Source organism: Oryzias melastigma, linkage group LG15 (assembly GCF_002922805.2).
Source record: "Oryzias melastigma strain HK-1 linkage group LG15, ASM292280v2, whole genome shotgun sequence".
Taxonomy (NCBI): Eukaryota; Metazoa; Chordata; class Actinopteri; order Beloniformes; family Adrianichthyidae; genus Oryzias; species Oryzias melastigma.
Genome location: NC_050526.1, coordinates 3,199,465 through 3,225,272, shown reverse-complemented (window position 1 = coordinate 3,225,272; position 25,808 = coordinate 3,199,465). Strand labels below are relative to the sequence as shown.

Below are 25,808 nucleotides of genomic sequence, written 5' to 3'. Positions count from 1 at the left end.
AGACATTACTTTTTAAATATGAGCACACATTTTTAAAAGCCATTCATTTCTTTAAAGAAGTTTGATATTTGTAAGAGACATTTGTAGTTACAAAATGAAGCAACATTTAAAAAATTAAAAAATGACATTGAACTAATTGCATTTGAAAGATCATAAGAATTTTGAAAAAATGTGACCAAGAACTGGATTTGTATACGTAATGATGTTTTTTTTTTTTTTTTTGGTGAGAAAATGGAAAGAAGACCTTTGAAGTAGCTTTGGTCTAAATTCTCCAGCTGCTCAGTTCCTTCCTGAGGAGCTGTGGTGTTTATCTCCAGAAAATGAATAGCTTTGCCCAGAAGACCACAGATGCTTCTGCGCATCCTTTGAGGTTGTATGTTTGTGTGTGTGCGCTTGTGTGTTTGCAGCTGTTTGTCTAACGAACTTTTTTAAAAGCAGTTTTGCCTTTGGAAAGTAAAACAGAAATATTAATATATTTTTTAAAAAATATTTTAGATGAAAAAGTACCCAATTGTGGTGGTGTACTCCAGATGTTTCTAAAGTGTTTGGTCATTTAAGATGCTGAAGCAACAACTGGCTCCTGTGTGTTACTGTATCTGCTGTTACTGTACGGCGCTGGCAGGTGTCCAGCTACCACAGCCCCAGCCGTGTGCAGAGAGGGTGGCACGCGCTGGCACGCAGCCCAACTGTAGGCAGGCCCATTATCTCTCATTAGCAAAAAAGGGGAAAAAGGAGAAGAAAAAAAAAAACCTCATTATACAAAACACACTTTAACCGAGAAAGAGCATTTATCTGCTGCCTGACCTTGAGAGAGTTTCCGTTGCTTTTGCTCAACGGCAGACACCATGGGTGCCACAAATTACATCCCTTCCCTTTGCAGATGGAGCGGAACTTGAGTTTGCCCTTGTTTTTGGAGTGTGTAGGGTACACTCAGAAGTCTTTGCGGCACAAAGCCGTTCAGATCTTAAAACACGGCTCTGTTTAGGTTCAGATGAATATTCCTCCAGATCCTTCAAGGAAACATATGGACATTTATCTCCAAACAGAACTCAAACAGGTTTGGTAAACGTGATCTCCATGCATTTTTAAATTTCATTTTTTTCTACAATTTCTACATATTCCACTGCTCCTGCAGAACCGTAGTACTCATCATTGTTAAATACAGTCAACGTTCTTGTGTTTGCTAATGCATGATGATGAACACACGCCCACACACAGTCAAACTCACACACTTTCAGCAGATGTTCAACAGCACCGCTAATGGAAAGTCAATGGGGAGGAACAGTGTTTGCAAACAGCGCTGCATTGTTCCCTCTGATGCATCGGTGTGTGTCTGCGGCGCGCTCCGGCTCAGGCGGCGGTGTATTAGTTCTGCTTTATGATCATTGCTCATTTCGTGGTTTCTATGGTCGACGGTGTTTCCTCTTTGTTCAGCAAAAAGGTGTTTTTGAAAACGCTTCAGAAACCCGATTGCATCCTTCAAATATACAACTCATTTTTTATTTATTACAAATATTTATTATTTTATAAGTACATGTCTGGCGTACATAACAAAAGTTTGACTTTTTAATTGCTTCAAATCCCAAATCATGAAAACATGACTTGCTAAATTAAGTGGAGCAAGCAAATTAGGAGACAAACTGTCCCCTCCATAAATTAATAAATATTAACACACTACCGGTCCGGTCCGGTAAGGAGTTGTACGGTACGGACCAGTTAAGTCTGGCGAGCGTTTTCACTAAGTTAAGCCTCGCTTCCACTGAGCGGTTCGTTTTCACGGCGCATGCGTGGTGTAGACCGCTAGCGTATCATTGTAGTGCAACAACTAGAAAAGAGAAAACAATAGAAGTCATCCAGCAGCTCGTCTTTTTCTTGCTTTACTTTTTGTACATCATATAACAGGAATTTAATGTTGTTTGGAGAAGATTGGAGAAGAATACCGACGTAAAGAGGAAAACAGAGGCGCTAGCTTGGGGCTATATTGGTGCTTTCTAATGTTGTCGTCACTTTCTACCAATCATTGGGTGGCACCAGCGGCTCCGCCCCAACTGTCCCGTTCTATTGTTCTATGGACCTATAATGGATGGGGACACCCAAGAGGAATGGGTCGGAACTGTTTAATGGGTCCATTTTACTATGGCAACGCTCAAAATACTGGATTGACCCGGCCCGGACCACTCAGTGGAAACGAGGGTTTAGTGGTACATAGGGCTGCCACGATTAGTCGACTAATCGACGACTAATCGACTATTAAAATAATCGTTTGTGGCAGCCCTAGTGGTACAGCAGACACGAGTGAAATATTTGTTTTAGATTGAACCGTCAACACGATTTCCACGAGAAAATATCTTTTAGTAAAAAGAAAATAGAATAAATGTGCCTTAACCAATAAGATTCTAAAAGTATGACTGAGGAAATAAAGCGATGGAAAACAAAAGTAAGACGCTGAAAGACTCATAAATAAATAATTAAATATCACCCCGTCAGAATTTTAAATTGATACAAGTATCGACAAACAAAATATGGATTTTTCCCAACTCCCTAACAGAAACCAAAAGTGGCACAGATGTTTTAAAGTCCCACCTGCCCGTGCTGAAACCACTACCGTTAATCCAGAGTATTGCATGAATTGCTGTAGGGCTGAATGTTGCTTTTCTTGACTTTAAAAAACGCAGGGATGAGTGGACAGAAGCCATCCAGATGGTGGCAGACAAGCTGCAGAGACAAGAGGAGGAGCGGATCCAGTGCAGCCCCACGTCCAACATCGACAACATGGTCGAAGAAGAGATGGACATCTCCACCACTCACCACAAACGCAAGGTAAGACAAACTCCTCCCCTTCTCTTTACTCTGACTTTGAAACTATATATATTATATTATATATAATTCTAATTTCTTCCCAACAGACGATGAGCGACTTTGACTACTTGAAGCTGCTGGGAAAGGGGACGTTTGGTAAAGTGATTCTAGTGCGAGAAAAGGCCAGCGGAAAATATTACGCCATGAAGATCCTTAAAAAAGAGGTCATCATAGCCAAGGTTCGCTTGCTTTTACAACTACCCATTATACAAAAGCCTAATCAGCAAAAAATCTGAAGCATTAATTGTGTTCGGTACCACATTATGTTTGGTTTGAAAAGGGTAAAAACTCCTCTTTCATCATTTTCTGTATTTACAGGATGAAGTGGCTCACACACTGACAGAGAGCAGAGTACTAAAAAACACCCGGCACCCCTTTCTAACGGTGAGAACCTCATTAACCCCAAAACACAAGAAGTTTCCAACGAGAACAGCCTGACATCTGTGTGTGTGCGTTCGTCATTTACACACTCGCACACACAAACAGTCAGAGAGACAGCATATTGGGTAATTAGCTGCTGCATAGCGACTAGTCATATTTTAATGAGCACATCTGTTGACTTTGATGCACATAAATATAAATAAACAGACATTATCTGCTGCACATTTTCATCCCATCGCCTGGAAACAGACACGTGTACACATGTGTTCACACACCGTTGGGGCAACAATGTTTTTTTTTTTCTTTTTTTACATCTGGGGCTGCCCCTGCTGCACCTGCAGCCACAAAGAGTTTCATTAACTGTTCTCAAAAGGAAACGCAGCTACTTCACACACGCGTTTAATCAGTAATACAGACTTTAGTTTGCTTGAAGGCCCACTGCGATTATCTTCTGATCTATTTTTAAATCATCCCCAGTCGTCTTGTAATTATGTAAAAAATGTAGTTTTCACCTTAATTTTCTTCATATATAAATCTCCATTATGAGAAAAATGCTACTAGATCGATTTTAATTAGAGAGGGTCTTTTTTTTTTTCTTTTTTTTGGGAGTGTCTTTAAGTCTGTGAGGTTGTCATCCAGAATGCTTCACTGTCACGATCCATGGAGAGTTTTAAAGAGATGAAGACGTACTCAAACTGCAGAGAGTAAAACAATAAAACAGGACTACTTTCTTAAATCACAGCTAAATTCTGGAACGTGAAGTGAAAACTGTAACATGAAACGCCGTCTTAGAGTCTGTTTGATTTCTGTTTCAGTCTCTGAAGTATTCGTTCCAGACGAAAGACCGCCTCTGCTTTGTCATGGAGTACGTGAACGGGGGGGAGGTAAGACGCGACGCCACCATAACTGCGCCGTATGTGGTTTCATCCGTGTGTGACGGCTTGAAACAGCCGGTAAAACCATAACCAAACGTACATGACAGCTTTGAGAGCACTGGTTAATGTTTTCCTCCAACCCAATTACGTTAGAAACAAATATTCTCTAAATGTAAAATTTAACTGTTTACTTTTACCTTTTTTTACCTCTTTGTTTTATAATTTACTGCTTTTGTTGTGCAAATGTACAAATTGTTTTAGCACTTCATAATACAAAAGGAGATGGTCAGGTAAGGACAGGGGCCTTATAGTACAGTGTCCACCTTTACGCTGATGGATGTCGGTTCGTGTTCAGATTGTGTCATACCAACAACTCTGAAAACCGTTGACTGTATATAAGAACTGGACCAAGAAAGTGTAACATCCCCCATAGAAGTGGCTTACTTCCAGCTCCAATGAAATAAATCAATGAAACTGTCTATTTGCACATAATTTTTAAAAATACGTGCGGCCAGTGCTGAACTTTTTCTTGGCCACACAGACCCAGAGGAAGGGTTACGGTTAGGACTACGGTTAGGACTACAGTTAGGACTCGATTAGGACCACGGTTAGGACCACGGTTAGGACCACGGTTAGGACTATGGTTAGGACTACAGTTAGGACTCGATTAGGACTACGGTTAGGACCACGGTTAGGACCACGGTTAGGACTACGGTTAGGACTATGGTTAGGACCACGGTTAGGACCACGGTTAGGACTACGGTTCGGACTACGTTTAGGACTATGGTTAGGACCACGGTTAGGACTACGGTTAGGACTATGGTTAGGACTATGGTTAGGACTACGGTTAGGACTACAGTTAGGACCACGGTTACGACTACGGTTAGGACTACAGTTACGACTATGGTTAGGACTACGGTTAGGACTACGGTTAGGGTTAAACCACCTAATGGTTCCTGAGTGCGGTTGTGTCTGCAGCTCACCACTCCTCCAGAGAATGGATCAAATGCAGAGAACAGATTTCACACACCTAGGAAAGGGATGCTAACAGGACTTTAACTTTAAATATGTGCAGCCAACAACTCAATCCAGCTTTGGACACATTAAATATGTACCGTTAATGCACCAAAGTGCAAACTGGATCATGTATTGCATGTAGCCAACATGGATTACAATCACTTTTTCTAGGACGCACGTAAATACATGCAAGCAACATCAATTCAGTCGCCATTTTTCTCATGATACAGATGTCGCCATGTTGGAACCAGAAATCAGCAAGCAGCGATTGGTCTGACTCAGTTTGAGTCAAAGTTTCTATGGCGACCACTCTCACCAATCAGGAGCGAGCTTGTTGTTGGAAGTCCACATCCCTCTGCCAATCAGATGTTTTAAACATTCAATGTAAAACCACCTACTTTTATTGAGGCATCTGATTTGTCAGTTTATAACTTGAATAACTAGCGATAAAGAAAATGTATCATGAGAAAAAATAAAGATTAGCAAGAACTTGTTAAAAACGAGTAGTGGAGCAGGAATGGTTATTCTGACAAATAGAAGGAGTGAGTAATAGCTGGTTACTTCTCTATAGAAGTCTATGGGAATTCAGCTCTTTGGCACCAGCAGGTACTTCCTGTTTGGAAGGAGGGAGGGGTCACTCAGTCCAGTTCTCGTTTATGGACCTTCCTGAAGGAGTAACGTCATATAGCCGGTGGCCATATGTGACCCGTAAAACTATGTAATCTGACCCAGCACACTAGAATAAATGATTTTGATCATTCTTAATGTTTTATTTTCCATGGGATTCTGGAGTCTCCCCATAGATGGTGCACTACAAACAAATCGGTAGCTGACTCATATGGTGGTGGAAGATTTGTTGTTTTCCTGATGTTCACGCGTGTTTTCAGAGTCAGTCATTTTTCCAACACCACATGAACCGAGCATTTCTTTAAGATTTTTGTGCAATTAGCTCTAAAGTAAGAGCAAAAGCTGCAGTTTTGGAAAAAAAAAAATATCCAAAATGTTCCGTTTTAAAATGGCAATCAAAATTAAAGGATGTTTTTTTCCCCAGATTTAATGTTATTTCTTTCTCTAACGAGGTAGATTACAAAAAAACTCAATTAATCTGCTCTTGGTTTGGCCTTACTGTCAAATTTTAGTCTAAAAGTCGACCCACCAGTGCTTTAAGGGGCTGGATTGGGGGGTTCAACCACCAAAATGGTGCCCAGGTGTGGCTGTGACTGCAGCTCATGGCTCTTCCAGGTGTGTGTCCTAAATTAAATGAAATATTGAAGGATATCCTGATCGTGTGTATCTGCAAACGATGCTGCAGACACTTAAGAAGTGTTTGGTTTGTTGGATTGCTCTCTCGCACCTAATTTGTCAACCAACTGGCCCGGCCTGCCTTTCAATTTCTCTCGGTTCCATTCATCTCCTCCTTCTTTCTATTTATGAACACACCTATGGGGCAGATTCAGCCAGAATGACAGTCAGACACTAAATGAGTTTGGATTCCCCCACTTTTCCATTTCTCTGATTTTTAATGGGAACGTTTTTTTGCAATCTTGGTCCATTCCCTCAGTGTAGCCGTCACCTGCTCCCCTCCCAGTTAGTTAGGCGGTTTAGCCGGCGCCAGACCCGAGCAAAGGCACGCAGAGATGAACACACACGCACACACAGAAGTTTTTTTTTTACCTCAAAGGACAAATTGTGACCACATATACCTCACAAACACACGCAGAACTCATTACAAACCTGCCACAGTCACACCTGCCAGTGCACTGATGAAGGCCCACCTGTCATGCCTCCACACACACACACAGTTTCTAAACAAGGTGGTCTGTGAGCATCACTCCTGTGGCCATATGCAAACCTCCCTGAACAATTAATGGGAAGACGTGTGCCCCTTGGCCTCATGGGTAATTTGTGAGACCTGACTGGTGCTGCACAGCAGGCTGGAGTCATTTCGGTGCCACATGTGTAGCTGTGCGACAATGACAAGTTGACAACTGTCAGCGAGGGAGAAGGAAAGAGAGGTGAGAGACTCGACCCAGAGAAACGGCTGGAGTCTTTTTTTTTTCGGGCGGGGGGGGGTAAATTTTTTAACACCTGAGGCATCACCAATGACGCTTAAACACAGAATCTTTAACTTACTGTAACTTTTCAACCGTTAACACGATAATTCCAGTGGATTCTGAGGAGATGTAACGATTCTTCGTGAATCAGTAAAAACTGATTCAAACTCGTCAAAATGTTGATGGATGTAGAAAGTTAAAAAATCGTTTTGTCACGACCTGAGCCTAAATTTATAAATGCAGAGCAGATGACATTTCTTCACGCAGCCTTGTTGTGAGTGTGCACGCCTGTGAGTGCGTAGCAGACCAGCTGCGTGTTCTTCATCTGCGCTCTCCTCCTGGGAAATTCCAGCAGCTCCTTCAAAATTAAAAGTTGCACATAAGTCACTCCAGGATTTCGCGATGTGCAAATTTAAGCAAAAGCGAGATTTGTCGCTCACCTCACAACTTCATATTTCCATAGCAATTTTACTGCAACTTAAATCTTAAATTTACTGCAATCTACCGTGACAGCAGTCGTGGGTGACCACGCAGCTTCAGGACCGTTTCCCTTCGGACTCCTTCACGGGAGCCGTGCTCTTTTTTAAGACTCTCTTTAGCTCTCTGTCTTTTTTTCTCTGCAAACTCACGTGAATTCCTCTGAGTGCGAGAGTGGGCCAGGGCGCGCAGCGGCTGGGTGGGGGGGGGGTTGCGCTGAACGGCTGCAGAACGGTCCATCACATGTTGAAGGCCAACATGAACCGAGTATGAAAGAATTTGTGATCATTTCAGTATCATGTATAATTGTTTGTTTGGATTGAATCCTTTCTGATAGTCGGGAAACAGACAGTTTGATGTGAGGGGCAAAAAGAAAACATTCTTGGCCTCAAAATACCTTTAATTTATTGTGTTGAGGAAAAAACATCAAAATTGTGACTTTAAAACTGTGGCTTGACTGAGTCTTTACATTCCTATAGAAAAGTTACAATAAATCAAAGAACACAAACTCTGGAGCTCCGGCGTTAAAGGGTTAATGCGGGAACTCGCCAAAAACCAAAGAGGTAGACGTGAAACGCCGTAAATGAGGATGGGGGCATGGGGGGGTGAAGGCCGGTCCCTGCGCTAATGAGCGCCACGCTGGAGGCAGTTGTGTGAGGGCGGTGTTGGCGGCGCCGCTCAGCCCGTCTTTTAACTAGACTGGTGGATTGCTTGAACCCCCCCCCTCTCGGTTTGGCCCCCGCCACTGAGCTCCCCGCCAGCGCCGTGCCAGCACAGCCCAGAGTGTAATGCAGAAGAAGTATTCGTGCTGATGGTGGGGTGGTAGGGGGGGCTGTAGATGAGGCAGCAGCTGCCGGGTGCCTCCACTCGCCCTCCTGCGAGATGGCACCCCCCCTCACCAGCACACACACACACACACCAGCACTATCTATCATCTCAATATGGTGCGGGCAGCCAGTTTGTGTTGTGCTAATTTCCTCCAATAAATCAGTAATTATTGCTGTGCTGTCCCTGCTGCCCCCCCACCCTCCACCCCCCTCTTTTCCTGCAGCTGTTTTTTCATTTGTCAAGAGAGCGCGTGTTCTCCGAAGACCGCACGCGCTTCTACGGCGCCGAGATCGTCTCCGCGCTCAACTACCTGCACTCAGCCAAGATCGTGTACCGGGACTTAAAGGTAAACAGACCCGCCTGACGGGAGGGGCGGCCGGGAGGCACGGATGAAAGTGATCGGAACCCCCCACCCCCCACCACCTCCGCTGATCTGTTGTGTTTCCACACATATTTATTAAGTCTTTTTCAACCTGGCGGAGTCGAGAGGCTCAGGACTCGCTGTAATTAAAAAGAGACGAAGACGAGCTCAAACAGACACGAAGACGAGGAGAACTGCAGGATGTGTCTGATGCCACAGAGGTAGAGAGGTAGACGGCTCTGTCTGAGTGCCTGCCTGGCAGCTTTGGCCTCATCCGAGCACACAGCAGCCAAGAAAACAGAAGAAAAAGGCAGAGAGAGTATGAAAACACTTCAACCATTAATATTAAAAGGTTGAGTGGCTCCACCACATGCCTGAAGTTTGGAGGGGGTGTGTGTGTGTGTGTGTCACCACTCTGGAAGGATGTTTCTCTGTATTCAGAGGCTAACTTCAGCTCCACCATCCACAGTGTGTGGATCAGTTAACATAACAAAAGTTATGGAGAGAAAATAGTATCATTCTCATTTGTGCGTCTGTAATCTTTGGTTTGTGCGTAACTTTGTGCATATCTGTTGAAGAAAGTGGGGAAATGTCACGTTTTACCAGATAATACAGTCTGAGTTTAAAGTGGCTTAAAAGAAAACTCTGATGACTGAGCATTTGGGCAGCCTTTGAACGCATCACTTACGGAGTAATATTTCCTTCATGGAGACGTGAAAAGAGTCTCACATCAGATTTGTGCGTAAATGTGGTTTTGTGTGTGAACAAGCTAATCATGCGTAGTTTTTAAATATTTGTGTGTGTAGTTATCAAGAATTACACAAGCACAAATGGGAATGATACTATTTTCTCTCTATATTTGTTAGATTGTGACTCATCTTTTGCCGATTCACTGGTTATTTTTCAGTTACGTTTTGCACATTATTTTTTTTTTCACGACGCATTGTGTTCTGTATCCTGATTGGTTGTCAATCAATCTCCTCTGTGCGATGTCTGCTGTCCAGAATATGTTCAGCTACCAAATCTACATAAATCTTCAATCACGATCAGATCTTTGTTTTCATTCTTTAATACTAAACTTATTTTTCTACAAAATGTGTCGATGTTTCCGGACGGCGGTCGTCCATATCAAGTCGCTGCTCGGTAGTGGAGGTGGGAATGTTGAGGCACGATTCAGGAAGCGATTATGACACAATCATCAATGCATTCCAGATCTGCGCTTTTTAAAGAAATGCTTCTCTTTTCTACAAGACACTAACCAATATGACTTACTTTTCTCCAAAGTGCACATTTAACTTTTTTTGTTTAACTTGTATTGAGAACATAAAAATTCTGTCATGAAAAATATTTTGTTTAAAAAAATCAAAAATCTTTCACAACATCAAAAGGGAAATGAATAAGATAATGAAACGCTCTAACTCACGACAAACAAAATAAATAGCAAGACACACATTGTGATTTTGAAAATTTGTTGTGTTCTTTACATATTTAACTTTTATCCAATCAACCCTCGACTCTATGAAGCTAAGATGCTTCCAAACGGTCACTTTAAGTGAAGCCGGTGATGATCAGATGACGAGATCTGGAAAGAGTGAAAAACGCTTCATGTTTAGTTCCTCTTGTTGCTTTTACTTTAATTCATATACATTTTTTGATTATTTCAAAATTATTATTATTATTATTATTACAAATAATTATTTGATTATTTTTTTATTATTTTATTTCAAATTCATAAAATGATTCAGAATCATTTATGGATCATAATACATGCATCTAAAATACATTTTTCCCCCTCCACTACCCGGTACAATGTAAAAAGCACGCCTGACGAATCCTGAAGATTCTGCTAATGCCCCCCGGTTGTATTTGTGACTGTAGTATATACGAGAGAACTCTGTACACAATCCTTTTTCTCCTTCCAGTTGGAAAACTTAATGCTGGATAAAGACGGCCATATCAAAATCACTGATTTTGGACTCTGCAAGGAAGGAATCACCGACGCTGCTACCATGAAGACGTTCTGTGGCACACCGGAGTACCTCGCGCCAGAGGTACTGTTTGTCTCTCAGCTTTTGTAAAAAATCAACTATTCTGGTATGAAATCATTTCATTTTTACTCTTCTTCCTTTGAACTTCTTAAAAATGTTCTTTAACAGTCACAATTCAGTTATTTTTTACAATCTTTCCCTCTCATCTTCTCTTTTTGTGCACATCTGGATGCGACACATAAAAAAAAAACTTTTTTTTTTTTTTTAGAAAACAGTTTTGTAATGTGTTTATTGATGCTACTTGTTAAACTTAACCCAACATCCTGACTCTGCACGCTGTTCTATCACTTAAGCTTAAAGACTTCCAACAGATCCTGTTTCTAGTGTTTTTAACACGTTGTTCTAACATTTTTATTCCGATGATGGAGAGCATATATAAAGAATTTTAACCCATAAAGACCCATACAAATGTTTCCTTTAAAATTAAATGATGTGGAAAACACTACAAACCAAGTTGACCACAGAAAACCTTTCAGATAGTTTTCTGTTACACTGATGTCACTATGAGTTCTTTAAGCTTAAAATTGCTTTTCTGAGTCTCTTTACGTTAATCGCAGTAGATCAGGGGCAGAGCTAAAAAACACAGTTTGAAAAACAGAATATTTGAGACGTAGAAATGACACGGCGGGCCTAAAGCTCCATCCTCATGCATCCACTTGAAGACAAATAGGTTCACGAACGTCTTTGTTCTCCTCATCTGAGCCGGAATCTGGATCTAAAACTGTACGACTGGATCGCTCTCTTATTGCTCGCCATTTTTGTCACACCGGTTGGGGTTGTGAGGGGCTGTAAGCTAGTGGAAGAGAGTGTAAACAGATATTTCTCAGTTATGGGACCCACAGCTCAACATTTGAATTTCTGATTAACCCCAACCGCTCTGCAGAAACTATATCCTAGAAAACAACTGTTTTTTGTTTATTTTTGACTAAAAATGACATAATCATGATTAAAAGACCACTGGGAACGCTTTCAAAATAGATCAAAAGATGTTTGTAACATTCAAATAAACATAAAAGTGTAGTTTTTATCTTTAATAATCAAATAATGAGTCAGGGGTTGAGTGGTACGTTCTGTATGGCGAGCAGAACAGCGTCCGCGACATTAGACGGCGTTTCTGCGTGTCTCAGTTCCTCTCGGAACTGTGGGGCTCCTGTCGCCTGCTGCACACTCCCTGTTCATCTAACAAGCGCTCCCGTCTGATGGGTTTAGCTGGCGGGATTATAAGCAGCCTTTGATAAATGGCTGACGGCTGGATGGAGACCCGCAGGAGTCAGACAGGAAGTTTGAGGATCTCACACATGCACACAATACAGATTGTTTCGTTTGGATCTTTCAAAAGTGTGAGGGAATCTTTATTTTCGCGGAGAAGAATCTCCATAATATCAGGGTGAGCGGGAAATATGCGGCTGGCGAGTGTGAACGAGGGTGTTGGTCGGCGGGGCAGAGGGCACGCCGCGGCGCTCACACTTAAAGATGGCCGCTTATTTCAGCCGTCCAGTCACTAACTCGAGCAGGTCAGCAGATCCAGAGCGAAGTGATGGTGGAGACAGAGCGCTAAAGATGTTGAAATGAAGACGATGTGGAGGGGGGGTGAAAGCAGAGTCTGTATTCCACTCAAAAAAGAAAAAAAAAGTACGGAGGACAATTTGGCGCCGCATTTTCTGCCTTTTTTAAGAGTCCTTTCCCTTGCGTGCCAAAAGCTGATTGGAGGCTGTTGGTTATTTTTCACAGGATGTGCGTCTGTGTGCACTTCTGCGTGCGTGCACGTGCGCCGTGTGTGTGATTGCAGCAGAAAAAGTGCAGGCTAAAACAAGGCAGATGGCGGCAGATGGGCGAGGTTGGAGGAAGGTGCTCGGAAAAAACCTGGAAATCTACACCACCGCCACCGCCACTCGCCCACCCGCACGCTCTGCTCGCCCGCCCGCGTGTAAAAATAACACAGTTTGCTCCGAGCCAAGTTATAGAGATGCAAAGTAGCCGGGATTAAAAGACAAACGGGGGATGGGGGGGCTTTAAGGGAGAGGAAGAAAACGAAGGGGTAAAAGTATTTCAGGGTGACAGGAGTGGAATTCAGAGATCCCAAATGTAGAGTGAAGTCTGAAGGTGTGATTCTGTTAAAAATGATAAAAAATAATAAAAAATGTGATATTATTTGTGATACTCCCTGAAAGGAGATGGATGGGGAGTGTTTACTCTGATACATTTTTTTCGTGAGATTTCTGCGGGACAGTTTTGAGGGTGTTAAAGGGGAACGGATTTGGGCTGTTTCCATTTATTTGCATGTGTTTGTTTTGATTTTTTTTTATGTCGTATATGTTGGGGGGGTGTTGCCCTGTTTTTTTTTTTTGTTTTTTTTTTGCTGTAAATATTTTGCAAACACGACAGCATATTCAGCTGTTAGCAGAACATTTGGAAATATTAGCAGATTGTCAACATAAATCAGTTTCCAAATTCTGACACTTTTTAGGGCCCGGCTTTGACACCAACAATATGGGCTCCCAGTATATAAGGTGTGTCACTGAAAGCAGAAGCTTGCTGCCACATTGGGGCCCAACCGGGAGCAGTTAAAGTCCCCTATGACTATTTTTTTTTAAATAATAAAAAAAAAAAAAACGTTCCCAGTAGTGTTTTATGATTATACAGTTTTAAACCAAAATCCCACGTTTAAATGTCTTAAAAAGCAGTTTTTCATGTTAATTTGAAGCCTCAGTTTCCAAAATCTCCTCTGAGGGGGCGTGGCTTTTGGAGCTCCGCCCCTGATCCCCCCTCTCTAATTATGATAGTTCTGTGTCTCGCTAGCATAAATCCTTACTGCTACATAAAAACATCCATCAATCTGGGTAATGTCCAGCCGTATGGTTCTGATCCGGATGTCAGCTGGACGAGGAAGTGAAGATCTTCATGGACAGAACTTCCTCCAAAATCCTGATTCTTTCTCCTTCCAGTTCACCAAAGACTCTTTTAGCTAATTCTCCAATGTTTATTGACTGTGATCAATACATTCAATCATTGGTTTCTCAGAGTTCTTGATAAAATAATCAAAGCTAACATCAAAATGCTCTTTCATTGATTTACAATCCTTTCCAACTGCGGTCAAATGAGCCGCCGTTCACATTTCCGTGGTCACATCAAGAAGCTCCGTGGAGTCTGGTGGAGATTTTCCAGCGTTCTCAGTCCTGCTACCGTAAGTATTGGATGAAACTCACACCAAAAATCCAGTGATGCTGATTTGACCACAGAAATGTGAACGGCGGCTCATTTGACTGCAGTCAATGTGAAGATACCATCTTCTCTTCTCCAGAACCTGAACTAGACACTAGGAACAGATGAGGGTTTAGTGCATGTGCAGCAGAGCTGTTGATGGAAAGAAGATCATTCATTCAAACAGAGTCTGTCCAAGACAGTTTGATTTAAAAGGAAAAATACTCGGAAATGCAAAAACTAAATGATTTCTTATTACATTTGTCCTCTTTCATAAGATAAATGCCCCACAAACATGTTAAAAACTCAAAAAACGTGATTTTTATCGGAGGGGGACTTAAGGTCTTTTTTAAGCCATTCTCACTGGGATGTCACATTTATTAAAAAACATTAGTTTAACTTAAGTTGAATGATCAAAGGGGCCCTAACAAAGTCACAAATACAAGGACACACTCGCACAGACACACACCAGCGCCTCCACGCTTGCGGCTGTGGGGCAACATTCTGGCTCTTTGTGGATTAATCTGCTCCCTGCCTGCAACCAAGCTGCCACTTTCTTCTCCAGTCCCAGGACACACAAAAACTCCCACCCACACCGGCTCACCGGCGTGGACGTGTCCAACTTTGATTCATGATTTCTGTGCCTTCTATTTATTTATTCTAAATGTAAAAGTGATGGTTCAAACGGCTCGGAATTCGAACAACTGCACCATCTGTGTGGCGGCTCGAGCTGAAGCGACACCCAACGTCGCCTAGTTTGCCTCACTCTCAGAACTTTATGAATTTGATGAGCACGGATAAATATTCCATCTGCCATGTGTGAGCGTCTGACGGTCTCCCAGCAGCCTAAGCCAGTGTTATCCCTCCAGCCGTTCCAGGCTGTATTATATCTGGAGCTGGTGGCCCCCTTCATTCTCCCAACTCCCCTCTGCAGCTGCCAACCGGGTGACCAGATAATTCTCCCATGAGCACACTCACATAAAACGTCCCTGTTTAATTTGGAGATGGAACGCCAAATCGTTGGATAGCAGGACTGCAGTACGGAGTCTGTTTTTGTGGCTACCTTTGCAAACATGTAGCTGTTTTATTCAGTCATTTTAGTGCTGCACATCATATCACCGTGATGTCCTGTTGCTCTTTGCTTCATTGAAACTTTTGAAGCTTCCAGGTTCTATAAAAATGAAGGAGGTTAAACAATCTGGATTTTAAAGGTTGAGGTTTTTTGCATCAGAAGACAGTAAGACTATGGTCACATATCCCAAAAAGCCACTGTATAGTGACCTAAATGTAAGTTTGTCAGCAAATTATAGACGTGGCCACATGGCGGCATTTGTAATTTAATAAGGCACAGTTGTATTTTTACAGTCTGCTTAATGGCTGCTGAGGTTTTAAGAAAAAGATCAATATTACAGCAACTGGACTATTCATCAGTCAGTGACCACCCGGGCCCATTTAGAGGTTGTGTGGTGGCAGTCCAATGACAGGTGGATGACAGGAAGAAAGCAGTGGGATAATAGACTGGTAGGAGGGTCTCCATAGTCTCCCAAATCGTCTGATGATCGGAAGAATTCAGACTGCCACCCTCCTGCCCCTGTGCTGCCATCACTCGATCAGGGGCCCGGCGATGACCAGATGTCAACCTGGCGATCCAAATTCAGCGCAGCGGCTTTCATAATCAGGATGCATCAGAGGTTTTTAAGAAATTTTAAGGGGACTGGCCAATTTCTCTCTATAAGTTGACATCGGTCAGAGGCCATCTGGCCATATTTTAAGGTCCAGCTCCAGGCATTGATCCTGAAATTGGAAGACAACTGGGTGGAGGGATTCTGATCGCCATACCGCTGCTGCTCTGATTATACGAGGAGTAAATGTCTCCAGACATCGGCCGTCCATATCAAGTGCCAAATATACTGAGCGGCTGGCGCCTGGGGGATATAAAAAGCGAGTCATTCTCTACCCCTGACTGTAGTCTATAATCATGGCCACACCAACGATTTAAAAAAAAAAATCGGGCGATGGCATAAAAGCTTGAAGATTCTGTCGATGCCTCCGTGCAGTGGCAGTTGTATTTGTGGCATTAAAGAGATAGTATTATTATAAGACATCATTCAGGTAGAACAACCATCATCCCAGTAAGTTTAAACAGCCTCTTTTTATGCTTCCCTCTCCCTTTCTTTTCCTCTAGGAAATCATAGGGAAAGAAAGGAGAAGGTAAAGGAAGGGATGGTTAGAAAATGAAGAGTGATGGAAAGAGGCAGTTTACACAGAGCAGATGTGGACATTAAGCAGGAAAACAGTTGAAAAGCTCGTCTTTGTTGAAGAAGTCACAGACCAGATCAGCTCAGAGGTCCGTACCTGTCAGATGATTGGGCCTGATCTGGGTGGTGTCCTGGTTATTTTGCATCTCCTGGAAGGAGATCGGAGTGAACTTCCTTCATGTACCAGCAGCTTCTGAAGACGTTCATCTCTGCACACTTTAGTTTGTGTTAGCTTAGAGCCACCTGTGCTCACTTCAAACGACTTTTACAGTTTTGTTTATCCCTCACATTCCCTGCTGTTTCTGCGTTTCCTGGTTCGTCTGTCCCGCACACCTCAGGCAGTCAGTCCTGCCTCATAAAACAAGTGCAGAGAAGCTCAATCAAAGCAGATGCCTAATAAAAGAAACGGCCCACTTTAAAGTAATCATTTGTTTTTGCTCCGTCTGCTTCCTGCAGGTCCTGGAGGACAACGACTACGGTCGGGCGGTGGACTGGTGGGGTTTGGGCGTGGTGACGTACGAGATGATGTGTGGACGATTGCCGTTCTACAATCAGGACCACGAGAAGCTGTTTGAGCTCATCCTCATGGAGGACATCAAATTTCCTCGCACGCTGTCGTCAGACGCGAAATCGCTGCTGTCAGGCCTCCTCATCAAAGACCCCAACAAAAGGTGATCGTCCTATAAAGACCCACTCTGACCACAAATCTACAAATGTTTGGAACATTTCCAGTGGTCTTTTAACTATGACGATGACACTTTTAGCCAAAAAAAGCTGACATTGTTTCTGCAGACCGACAGTTCATTAGAAATTCGCACAAATTGTGGGCGGGACCATATTTTCTACATCACAAATAGAGCATTTCAATAATTCACAACAATTTGAGTAAATAAATCAGCAGAGGCTGGCAATGCAAACAGTTCCAACCTACTTCCAGTGGCTCGCCTGACTCACGTCTCGTGGATCACGACCCAAATCTCGTGAGTTACGACTCAAAGCTTGTGGGTCTTGACTCAAATCTTGTGAATCTCATGGGTGGTGACTCACGTGAGTCGTGACCCAAATCTCGTCAGTCACGACTCAAATCTTGTGGGTTTTGACTCATGTCTCGGGGGTCGCAACTCAAATCTCGTGGTTTGCGACTCAAATCTCGTGGGTCATGACTCAAATCTCGTGAGTGACTAAGTCGCGATTCACAAGATTTTATTAGTGGCTCTCAAGATTTGAGTCGCAAGACATGAGACTTCAGTTGCGACCCACTACATTCGAGTCGCGACCCACGACATTTAAGTCAGGTGAGCCTCCGGAAATAGGTCGGAGGTGTTTGCCTCGCCTGCTGTCTCTCCAATTTTGAACTAAATTGTCTTTATAGATGTCCTTGATTATCAGAAAAATACTACAAGAACATGTTAAAAACACCATTTTCACTGGAGTGAGTCTTTAAGAAAACCTCAAAATTATTTATCCCACACAAGACAACTTTACCAGTTCACTGAAGTAACTTTTGTACAAAATATTATTTTTTTTCTAAATTAAAAACTTCAATAAAAATGTGTTTTCAATTATTTATTTATCAAAGTATTTGATCAAAGTATATTTATTTTTTTATATTTCTGTAATTTTATGTTTGATTTCTTCCATTCTCAGTCAAACTAAAACTCTTCTCTGATCATTTCGTATTTCCTCTTCTAACCAGACTTGGGGGAGGGCCGGATGACGCCAAGGAAATAATGAGACACAGTTTCTTCTCTGGCATCGACTGGCAGGATGTTTATGATAAAAAGGTACATGATGGTAAACTGTACGTTTGCACGCTTTTCTTTGCCATCTGTGTCCATTTAACGCAAAAGGATATAAGATAAACAACACTCGTGTCCGTGTTTTCATACGTGCACATTCAAACAAAGCATTATGGGAGAATGTAATTGTATCCTGATAATTGCCAATCTGTCAAGTGTTTCCTCACACACCATCAGGTGAATTTAGGCCTGTTTTTAAAAATAATTTAGATCCTTATTCTGTTGTTGTTTTTTCTTCTTTTCTTTGGATTTTTTTTAGATCAAGTGAAACAAGAGTGAATAAAACCTACAGAACTTTGTTTTTTTGATACAAATCGTTGCTAAGGAGGACTGCAACCTTTTTCCAAATCAAACTAGTCACTTCTGTGACTTTCTCTCTACTTTTTAGTCTGAGGATGTTCCTCAAAAAACTGTCTAATGATCATCCAACAACTGTCTCTCTGCTCTGTCTGCCTCCCCCCTCCAGCTCGTCCCCCCCTTCAAGCCTCAGGTGACGTCAGAAACAGACACCAGGTACTTTGATGAGGAGTTCACGGCTCAGACCATCACAATCACTCCACCGGAGAAATGTAAGTTTACACTCATTTATTTTTTTTTACTCATTAATAGACGGATAACTACAGAAGCTGAAAACAGCCCGCTCTACTTCTTTTGATCGCTTTCTCGTGATAATGAGATCCACTATCTCATTATCAATTCAGCCTAGTTCAGTCCGCCACAATAGTTCTGTTGTTTTTTTCACACAATCAGCAGCAAAACAAAGCGTTTTTTAAGGAAAAATGTCAACATTATTAAATCAAAAAGTAATGTAGCGGACTGAGTTGGGATGTTTGGGTCCGCTAATGTCCGGAGCTCAGTGAACGCACCACACAGAAACGCTCGTCGGCTCGTCATTCAACCGGTTTGTTTGGGGTTTTAGGGAAATAAAAGTGGTCCATAAGACGGAATTAAGATGTTTGCGGAGCGTAGATCCACTGATTAAATAAATAATAATCTTCAACATCAGCGGCAATCACCAAATTTTTTGGAACGTCGTTGGTGTAGTTAATTTGGTTAAGTTTATAAGTTTATGGTTGAGGTGAATCTAGAAGATTAACTGTCATGGTTTCTATATCCCTGCTGACATCATTAGGCCTCGTTTGCTCTGCACTTCCTCCAGAACACAGATTACAAATACTAGACAAAACTTTGGTAAAAAGTCTGATCTTTTCTGATGGCTGAGTTTATTTTATGACTTTTGAGTACATTTTATGTCATGTTGCATAACAGTGGTTAGTAGCTATTCAGAGGGCAGTGGCTAAAATATATAGATTTGTGTATTTTTCATATACTTTTTCTACTGGATCATGAACCAATCATGTTTCAGGTTCATGCTCCACTTAACAGCAGTAGTAAGAAGGATAAAGGATGAAGCCTCAACAAAGTAAACCTAAAGGACAACAAGAGAAAATGTCGTTTTTGTCTCGTGTTGTTTAGAAATACATTTGCTTTACTTGAATGTTCCTGTTTGGAGCAGGAAGTCTTTTATTTTGAAAGAAAGTCTTATGAGCTTCTGTTAAAAGTAAAAAAAACGACTTTACACTTTGAGAAAATTCCAGTTTATCTTTATATTTATGTATTTATTCCCACCCAAAAATAAATAATATTCATATTTATTATAAAAAAACTACTTTATAATGAAGCAAAGTAGAATCAAATTTTCCTAAAAGAGTTTAAAAAAAAAGGCTTTGTGGCTACTATTAGGTTGTGATTAGTACCAAACAGGCCCAAGTACCAAAGTACCTAGAACCAAAAAGGTTGTGACCTCTGTTACTGATCCAAACGGCCACAGCTTTAAAAATGTTCAGCTCCAACCAATGTGACTTCAGCTTTAAAAAAAAGAAAACCCAGAACATTGAAATCAATCCTTTAAAAATCAAACACAGAAATCCTGAATCAGATTGAAAGATTTTAGCTGCTCGTTCACAGAAACTGGAATGTTGTATTTTTTTAATCACTTTTTCCTCCTGTTCCAGTCGACGAGGACGGGATGGACTGTCTGGACAACGAAAGACGGCCGCACTTCCCACAATTCTCTTACTCTGCCAGTGGGCGTGAATGAACTGTCCAATGGCGACATCATCAAAGCTGGTCTCTGAGGTCATCAACGTGGGACCCAAAAAAAAGAAAAAACAAAACAACCCACCCACAGCTTCGGACCAAGCCAGCCTTAGAGGATTCTTCCCTTCTCCTTCATTCCTTCTCTCCTCTTCACCTCTGCAGTCTGCTTTTTTTATTTATTATTCATACTTTTGTCAAAAAAACAAACAAACAAAAAAAAAAACAACCCGCCCAAGCGATCCAAACTGTGACCTGATCAGTTGTGACGACCCTTTAAGGACAGGAGCTCCACCGGAGCGCGCTGTGTTCTGACGTGTGTCCGTTCTCCACAAACGCCGGCGGCGGACGCTCGTTTTCCCTCGGTTTCTCTGCGGTTCCATCAAACACAAACTGCCATTACCGGTAGTGTCTTCTCTGCAAACACAGACACTTTAGAGCCGTCTTCAAACCCGCTGATTCTGGGACTGACCGAGTCATTGTGATCGGTGAGCAGAATCCTACACACCTCACGTCGTCAAGCAGGATTTGACTCAGGTGTTACTCAGTGCGAGTTCTTGTCGTTGCTGCTACTTCAACTATTACAATACTACAGGTACTACTGTCGCTCGTCTACTGCTACTACTTAAGCCCGGTGCTACACTTGTTGTAAATGCTGCTGATCATTTCGCGAACACCAAACACCTGTATGAACAGCTGCTGACCGCGGCGCCAAAGACGGGTTCCAGTCAGAACACGCCTCAAAGCACAGCGGCTCCGGCGGGTGAAGCTCAAACATGCGGCACTCCATTACCCACAATGCAGTGCACGCCACAGAAGAGGTGAAAAAGAGAGGAAAGCAGCTAGTTTGAATGTTCCCCCTGAACCTTTTTTTAAATTATTCTTTCCTTCCAAACAAAACAAAAGGGAAACCGAAGCGGTACTTGTGTTGAAACCACTGAAAGCTTTACTGTGACATGTTGGGTCCACACGGCCAAGTCTGACTCAGCAGAAGAGAGAAAATCTCTACGAGAAAAACATAGAATGAAAAGTTTATTACTTTACTGTTGGGGCGCGACGGCTGATGGAAAAGCGGGGTTTACAAGAATCACAGCTCTTATAATATTTGTTGTATTTATTGTTTATCTGGTTTGGTTTTATATTTAACTTTTTTCTATTCTATTGTTCTAGAAAAGAAATATATTATTTCTTAGGGCTGAGAGGAGGAAGAAAAAAGAAAAATTGCACCTCAAGAAACAAAAATGGCTGAAGAATGTAGGAGGCATCGCAGATGGCCTTCCTGCTGCGTTGTTTGTTTTATTTTGATGTTTTTGTGTTGTCTTGTGACCAAAATGTGACAGCCGGGGCGTGACGGGCGCGCAAGAGACAGACGATTGAGAGGAAAAAAAAGATTTGTCTTTTACTTTAAATAGGATTTAAAGGTTTTACTGCAGGTGAGGCGGCAGAGTTCAGAGAGAAACAGGAAGTGGTTACGAACGCAAAAGAGAGAAGCACAAATGAATGTACAGCAGAGGAGGAAGAGGAGGAGGAAGAGGAGGAACTGTAAGTTTTCACTGTAGGTGTGTGGAGGTGGTCAGGGGTTACGGAGAGAAATAACTATCACCTCGATTTATGCGTGCTAGTTCTTGATTTATGCGGAAATAAGGATTTGTGTGTGCATATTCTTTATCTAAGAACGCGTAATTCTTGATTTTATGCATAAATTAGAATATGTACAAGCATATTTTTGAACTATGCGTGCATATTCTTGATTTCTGCGTACGTAATTCTTAATTTGTGCATAACTTTGGATTTGTGCGTCCATATGATACATTATTTGCATAAGAAAAAAAAATTACAAAATTCCCAAAAATGCAAAATACAATTTACACATGTACAAATTAAAATGACAACAGCTTGAAAGTAATTATACGCAAATTTAAAAAAAAAAAAACGCACAAATTGCTTGTTACGCACAAACAAAACCTCAGTTACGCACGAATCTGTGGCGAGATTCTTTTCACGTCTCAGATATTCATCCGTGAGTGATGCGTTTAAATGCTGCTAGAAGTTTTCTTATCAGCTGCTTTGAACTTAGATTGTGAATAATATCTGGTGAAAAAGGAAATTTTCCCACTTTCTTAAGCAGACATGCCGGATAATTAAAATAAAAAAGTCTAAATACGCGTTTTAAAAACACTTTTAACTCCCTTTAAAGAATAAAAAAATATTTCCCAGAACTGATCGTCTCCTCTCTGCAGTACGTCCCCTGACATTCCTGCTACCGCCGCATTCTGCCGCCATGTTTGCCGCAGAGAAGCTCCGCCCAAATCAAGAATGACGCACGCACAAGTCGGAATGAGTGTATTCTCTCCATTAGGGGTCAGTCGTTCTGTCTCTAACGTGCGCCGGCGCCCCCTCCAGGCTGGACTTTGTGTGTGTTTTCAAAGTTGTCGAATCGTCTTCCAGTCTGACCAACAAGGTTTTAGGAAAAAAAGGAAAAAAAAAAAAAAGTTCCCCTCAGTTTCTGTTTCCAAATGCCGAGTAAGCCTTACGGTTTAGCTCAGAAAAGGTCAAAACTTTGACATCCAGCACTTCTGAGTCTCATTAAAGTATGAGGTATTACATTGGTACAAAAAAACAAAAAAGATGCAGATTAGAGTATCTAAGGATGTGCGCTATATATTTATTTGAATGTTTATATGACTATCATTGATGGCTAACTTGAATTTATTTTCTATTTAATTTATTGTCTTTTTTATATTGCCATTTCACAGTCAGTTGGGGAGGTTAGAAGTATTTTTGTTTAAAAAAACGTTTTCTTTAAAGATAGACATCTCACTCAGCATCCGTTTTTCCTGCTGCTCTGAAATCCACACGCTTTGCTGTTGCACAAACTGCTAGAAATGACGCTTTACGGCAGAAATGGAAAAAACAAAGAATGGCGTCGGCCTGCATGCTGTAGTCCGCCTCTGTCGGCACCGCCGGTACAAAGTTGCACTCTGAAGTCTGATGACAAATACGAGCGAGTTCAGGAAAAGCTGGTAACGGTATTTGGAAGGATTTCGTTTTGACCCGAGCCGCAGAGGAGTTCTAGCCGTGCACGCTTCACGCCAAAACTCCCGAGAAACCAGAGGTCCTAAGAAATGGCTTTGTAGCTTTGAACACAGCACTTTCACACTCATCACTTTTGATCTGGTTCAGAGAAATCTGACTCAGCCTGCTTTAAAGCAAGATTTTTAACTTTTTTTATGTTCTAAATGAAATTTTCTTTGTGTGTGTGTGTGTGTGTATATAAATATATATATATATATATATATATATATACCCCCCTTCACATTCACACAAATGATGTGGCAAGAAATGTTTTTAATGCAGTTAATAAAAAACAGGAAATAAACCGGTCAGTATTTATATTTGAAAAGAAAATCCTCATTGCACTAATGAATTTCCAGCGAGTCTTCAGTCGAGCGTCACATCCTGGAGCAAAGGTCAAAGATGAAAAAAGAATCCATCTTAGTAATTTTAATCTGCTAACCAGCAGCTAAAGGATCTCCCAAACTGGATGCAGAAGTTTCTTTCCAGCCTTCCGAGCTTTACTGGTGGAGATCTCTCACAGCTGCTACCGTTTGTACTGTTCAACGAGCATCAACCCGACTGCAGGAGTGTTTCTCTTTAAAGACTTCCGCTGCTCTGCATTGATTTTTCATGAGCCACGATTCACGCTCCACCCGGCGCCTGCTGCAGAGAAAAGCCCTCCTTCACTCATCCATCCTGACTTTAACAAACGAGCATGAGACGCTTTTATTTGACTAAACATGTTAAAGTGCTACAGCTTGACACATCGGACCTCCGTTCTCTGACGCCCCGACACATCTCGGTACGCTCTGAGGATGCTGGGAAACCAGCCTCTTTTTTTCTTTCCTGTCCTGTGGGTACGCAGTGCCGCCGGCCGTTGAGGGCGCCGAGATGTGAAAACAACCGATTACCATCAACATGAAGCTGTTTTTTACCCTGTACATCTTTAGTATTTTTACACATGAAATGCATATGATAGGGATGCACATTATTTTCTTCTTACAGACAGCTTCAATAAAGCACTATGTCAAACTGCTGCAGCGCGTCGACTGATTGATTGGTGATATTTGACATTCCTGGACAATTATAACAACATAGAAGTTTAAATTTTTGATTTGTATTGGAAATTTATTCCTAATCAAGAGAAAAAAACAAAGTGTGTTATGGGCTTTGATGTTTATTTAAATAAAAAAGTGAATGCCTGTCACAACTTGGTGAAATGATGGATCTTCATAGAACGGTTTTACCAAAAATGTTCCAGTTTGAAAAATCTCTCCATCAGGACGTCCAGAGGAAGAAGGGAGGACTCTCAGGCTCGTCGGTTCAGCTCGTCACATCTGGCTGCTGAAAAGACAAACAGTCGAATCTAAAAATGAGAAGATTCATGCAGAAAAGAAATGTGTTTGAATAATGTATTAATCTACAAAAACATAATGATGTGAAATGAAATCTACAAGGAAAAAAACAGCTGTAGGAAAAGAATTGAGAAATCTAAGATACATTAATCTCTGTCTTTTTGTATAAATACTGTAATTATAAACACTTGGGTCTGTAGTTTTGACTTTCTATTGGGTATCACCAACAATTTCCAGATTCAATTCATTCAATTTTGGGTTTACACAGTTTACACATTTAGACACATTTGCTTAGAAATACATTAATATTCTATATGTGTTTTTGAAGATATTCATATTAATCTGATACAGTTCACATACCGTAAAATTTATTAGTGAAATGATGTCGAGACACAAACAGAAGCTCCAATAATTGTTCTGCCTCTCCTGGACGGTGTTTCAGTTTGGCCACTAGGTGGCGATCGCGCTATAGCATTACACCTTATTCCAGAAGAAAACATTTAAAAATATTTCCTTAAAAGAGTTTAGAAAATTCATGCCTGTGAGTTTATAAAGATGTTCATTTAGTCAGCAATCTATGTCTAGGTCGACCGAGTGTTAGCATGGGTAATTCCATTGAACGTTAGCATCAAGCTAGCAGACTTGAGCATTATGCGTTAGATCGATCTTTACTTCTATAGATTGATTATTGATATCTTTGATCCATTTTATCAACCGAGCCATACTATCTACTGTAGTGACACTCAAAGCTGACAAAAGTTCTAGCTGCAGAGGTCTATGTGGGAGGGGCCAAAGAAAGTAGCAACGAATGGGATGGTATTAATGAAAAGATGGATGGAGTTGATATATGACAAATAGACAAAGCAAACGAACATCTGAACATTTTGGCTAAATTCTGTTCTGTAGCTGTTTGGCTGGAGGACACTGGAGTTAAACCAAGACTTTGGTTTATGAGGGCACAACGGGAGGGAGGAGAGAGGAGGAAAGTGCAGGAGAGATGGAGAAGGATGTGCTCAGGAGGTAAAATCATCAAAGGAGGAGGGTCCAGGACAAAGCTCTGGGGCACACCATCAATGTTGGGGGAGAGATGAGAAAAAATAATGAAAATGAATCTTTTTTTAGTTTTTAACATGTTCTTGTA

General features: G+C 41.6%; 2 protein-coding genes across 9 annotated transcripts in view; one reads left to right on the top strand and one right to left on the bottom strand.

Moving 5' to 3' along the window:
- Positions 1-24,348, top strand: part of akt3a (v-akt murine thymoma viral oncogene homolog 3a) — a 63,741-nt gene extending 39,393 nt beyond the window's left edge. For 2 of the 4 annotated variants that reach the window (XM_024297589.2, XM_024297590.2), the window contains 10 exons: positions 2,676-2,820; positions 2,907-3,038; positions 3,178-3,243; positions 4,056-4,124; positions 8,715-8,837; positions 10,775-10,903; positions 16,816-17,030; positions 18,056-18,143; positions 18,625-18,727; positions 20,174-24,348. In XM_024297589.2, coding sequence (XP_024153357.1) covers positions 2,676-2,820; positions 2,907-3,038; positions 3,178-3,243; positions 4,056-4,124; positions 8,715-8,837; positions 10,775-10,903; positions 16,816-17,030; positions 18,056-18,143; positions 18,625-18,727; positions 20,174-20,259 — 1,156 coding nt within the window. In that variant the 3' untranslated portion in view covers positions 20,260-24,348. Of the gene's footprint in view, positions 1-2,675; positions 2,821-2,906; positions 3,039-3,177; positions 3,244-4,055; positions 4,125-8,714; positions 8,838-10,774; positions 10,904-16,815; positions 17,035-18,055; positions 18,144-18,624; positions 18,728-20,173 lie in introns of those variants that run through there. The other 2 variants (XM_024297591.2, XM_024297592.2) reach the window with 2 other exon arrangements.
- Positions 24,349-24,473: 125 nt separating this feature from the next.
- Positions 24,474-25,808, bottom strand: part of sdccag8 (SHH signaling and ciliogenesis regulator sdccag8) — a gene marked incomplete in the record, with an annotated part of 59,050 nt that continues 57,715 nt past the window's right edge. For 4 of the 5 annotated variants that reach the window (XM_024297588.1, XM_024297587.2, XM_024297582.2 and 1 more), the window contains 1 exon segment: positions 24,474-24,656. In XM_024297588.1, the coding sequence (XP_024153356.1) occupies positions 24,636-24,656 (21 nt within the window). 5 annotated transcript variants of the gene reach the window in all.